General features: G+C 62.9%; 1 protein-coding gene across 1 annotated transcript in view; it reads left to right on the forward strand.

The window, feature by feature from the left end:
- Positions 1-3,605, forward strand: part of TCEA3 (transcription elongation factor A3) — an 8,035-nt gene that overhangs the window by 2,571 nt on the left and 1,859 nt on the right. The window contains exons 4-11 of the mRNA XM_009276185.2: positions 46-266; positions 588-656; positions 887-955; positions 1,083-1,166; positions 1,469-1,546; positions 1,614-1,768; positions 2,421-2,477; positions 3,425-3,579. Of these exons, the coding sequence (XP_009274460.1) occupies positions 46-266; positions 588-656; positions 887-955; positions 1,083-1,166; positions 1,469-1,546; positions 1,614-1,768; positions 2,421-2,477; positions 3,425-3,579 (888 nt within the window). The remainder of the gene's footprint in view (positions 1-45; positions 267-587; positions 657-886; positions 956-1,082; positions 1,167-1,468; positions 1,547-1,613; positions 1,769-2,420; positions 2,478-3,424; positions 3,580-3,605) is intronic.

The following is a 3,605-nucleotide window of genomic DNA, read 5'->3' on the forward strand; positions in this document are numbered from 1 at the left end:
TCCCCCAGCCATCCCCCCCACACCCCCTGGGATTCAGCTCCCCAGGTGCCCTGTGCTGGTTTGGGTCGTGCCTGTGACGCCCAAATCCTTCCCCTAGAGTCCACCACCCCGAAGAAGGAGAAGGACGTGGATGGGAAGAAGGAGAAGGACACGGACGGGGAGAAGGAGAAGAAGGAGAAGGGGCTGGATTTTCCCAGCTGCCCCAACGAAGGGGTGAAGCACCCCAAGAGCCGGGCTGAGAAGCACAGGGAGAAGCACAAGGAGAGGTGGGGGCTCCTGCCCCGCTGTCAGGGGGCACCAGCCACATGGCCAAGGCATCGGTGGGGCCGATACAAGACCACCCTCTGCTCGCTCCTTACCAGTTGTTTGGTTTCTCCGTCCCTGCCTGTCCCTGGGTGCCGGCAGCGCCGCCGGAGAACCAAAGGGCAGCTGCCTGCAGCTGTGGCAGCACCAGGGCAGCTTTCGGAGAAGGGAGGAAGAAATGGCTTTTTTGGTTTTCCCCCCCTTCTCTAGAGCTATTTATTCCCTGGGCGAGGGCTGTTTTGGACGGTGCTCGTCTGACCCTGCCCTGCTCTCTCTGTCCCTAGGAAGCCCAGCAAGTCCGGCTCTCGTGCCTCCACCCCCCGGGGCCACCCTGCCGACTCCGTCCCGGAGAGGTACCCGCCAAAGGGCACACCGAGCCTCGCGCCAGGCTCTGCCGGCCACTGCCAGCCCCGGGGGAGGCTTTGCCGGCAGCCTGGGGGCTGGTGGGGCTCGGGGATGACTTGTCTGGGGATGGGGCGTGCAGATGGGCAGGCAGGATCCGGCTCACCAGATCACAGCGGGGGATGCTGGGGCCAGGCTCACTGAGAGCATCTCTCCCTTCCTTTGGGATTCTGCGGTGAAGAGAGTCCAGCGATGGCCGGAGCCCCACTGCGTCCTCGAAGAAGTCACCTCCAGACAGCAAGAAAGAGAGGTGGGTGCCTGGGCTGGATGGGGATGGGAGAGGTCGGACCCCAGCCCCTTGCCAGGCTGTGGATGGGGGTCTGGACCCATCGCCTGGTCCCTATCGCTGCCTTCTGTCATGGGGCTCATCCTGCCAGGAGAGACTCTGCCGACTTGAGGTCTTCCACCACCTCGGCCGTCTCCTCCTCTTCCTCCCCGCAGAAGAGACCGTCAGGGGAGAGGTAAGGAGGGGGCATCCCCAGGCAGCCTGGGGATGCTTTGGGGATCCCCTTTGGGGATGCTCTGACCATGGGACCCACGTCTGGGGTGGGTAGAGATGGCTGGGAGCCCTGATCCTGCCACGGGCACCGGGACATTCCCCATGATGAGCAAATCCTCCCCCCCCCGGGAGATTCCTGTTGGCTTCCAAGTGCTTGCAATTGATGTGCTGGTGCCTGAGGTCCTGCCACCGGTCCCTGCCCCCTGTCCTGCCTGCCCCGTCTCTGGTGTCATCCCCACTGTCCCCGCCCCATCCCACCCCCAGGAGAGCCTCTGTGGGCAGCAGCCCCTTGCCAGCTTCCACCGCCTCCCAGAGAAACTCCAGTGACGGCAAGGAGGAAAGGTAGGAGAGACCCGTTCCCCCCTGGGGCCCAGGACCCCGGCACCTGCCTGCCCTCGTGCCCCCGCAGGGCCAACAGCAGCAAGGCCAAACCGGAGCGGAGGCGGACCCCCACCAGCCCCCCCTTCTCACCCAGCCCCTGCCTCCTGGCCCCCTGCTATCTCACGGGGGACTCGGTGCGGGACAAGTGCATCGAGATGCTGACGGCCGCCCTCCGCATGGACGGTGAGTGGGTCTGGGGGGTGCTGGAGCCGGGAGGGGTGCTGGACCTGGGGGACGCTGGAGCTGCGGGGGGCGGGTGCAGGAGCTGGCTGCCCTTGGCAAGCAGGCAGCTTTAAGCCCTAGTTTCATCGCACGTGGCAAAACAGGGAGGAAAGAAGCATCCAAGCCTGCGTTGAGCCGTGGGGGGGGTCACAGCATTGCCCCGGCCGAGCCCTCCCGAGTGGGTTATTCAAAGGGGCAGCAGGTAACCCATCATCTCCCTAAACTACTGGCCCAAACTGGGCTGTTTCTCCTATGGGCTAGCCCTAAGAGAAGCAACCCTACAATAACAAGCCAGGCTCTGCGTCCTGGGGCACCCACAGCCCTGCGACAAGCAAACTCACTCTGGACTTGCAAATAAACTGCAGCTATAGCTCAGTGTTTAGCCCCAAAATGAAAGAAAAGGAGATTGGTAGGGTCTCCCATAAGGGGTTGGATGTGGGGATGGGGTCTTTGTAAGGTTCAAGATGGGTAAAAATAGTTTTTTAGAGATGGGGTGCGTGGGACAAGTTGAGTGGGAGAAGTGAGATTTTTTTTTTCCGGGGTTTCTCGGTGCACGGTGAGACCCGGCTGGTTTCACACCCGAAAGTCACCCCTCGGCCTCTCTGCCCTTCAGACGACTACAAGGAGTTCGGTGTCAACTGTGAGAAGATGGCATCGGAGATCGAAGACCATATCCTTTGGGGGGGACTGGGGGTCCCCAGGCTCCGTCTGCTGGGGGACACACACGTGGGCTCAGGACCGACAGCGGGGACAAGGACAGAGGGTGGCGGGGACAAGGACAGCAGGTGATGGGCTCTGCTGTCCCCGTTGCCTGCAGAGGGAGCCCAGACCCTGGTTAGAGGCTGATGCTGATGCTGAGCAGAGCATCCCCTGGGCACCTGCCTTAGTCTGAGGGTCTGTGCGTCCCCCCCAAACCCCTCTGCTCAGGGACCTGCCTTCGTCCCTGGGGAAATAAAACCCTCTTCTTTGAGCCTGCTGCGGGTGCCGGTGTCTCTTGCCGACTCCGGTCCATCGCAGTGCCCAGGCTGTGCCACGCTGGCAGGGATGGAGCCACCTCCATTCACACCCAACTCAAGGTTTGGGGGCCTTCTGGCAGCCCCCCGAGACTGAGACCAGCCCCAAGGTGGTTTCCCCTCCTGGGTACGATTTTTGGTGCATCCCAAACTCTCTGCCCGCGTGTGCCTGCGGCCTCACAGGACCCCGAAGCTGCCACCTCAGCCTGTCTGCCTGCATCCGTGCAGGCAGCCGGCGGCTTTTTGGCCAGCCTGGGAGGAGGAGAACAGGCTGAGTCCTCTGCACCATGAACTCAGGTCCCAGCACAGGGCTTGGTGACGGTCCCTGTGCCCTGACAGCCTTTGGGTGTCACAGCAGGGAAATGCAAAGTTGTTTTCCTCCCCACATCCCAAGCCATGCTTCATCCTACTGAACCCAAGGAGGGGGAGATCCCTCACACGTGGTCCCCCAGGGAGCAAAGCCCTGTTGAGATCGGCCACCTCCACATGCACGTGGGCACTGGCCCCGGTGACAATCAGCACCACCGAGCCCAGAGCAGCAGCCGGGTGCCCACGGGGCTGGCATCCCCCCAGCTTGCCCCTTTGATTCCTTGACGGACCCCACATATCTTCCAGGAGCTGAAGAGCACGGATATGAAGTATCGCAACCGGGTGCGGAGCAGGATCAGCAACCTGAAGGACCCCAAGAACCCCAGCCTGCGGAGGAACGTGCTGTGTGGGGCCATCCTGCCCAGCCTCATCGCTCGCATGACCGCCGAGGTGGGGAGCAGGGGGGGGGGCACGGG

The sequence above is a fragment of the Aptenodytes forsteri genome, unplaced genomic scaffold (assembly GCF_000699145.1).
Source record: "Aptenodytes forsteri isolate BGI_AS27 unplaced genomic scaffold, ASM69914v1 Scaffold321, whole genome shotgun sequence".
Taxonomy (NCBI): Eukaryota; Metazoa; Chordata; class Aves; order Sphenisciformes; family Spheniscidae; genus Aptenodytes; species Aptenodytes forsteri.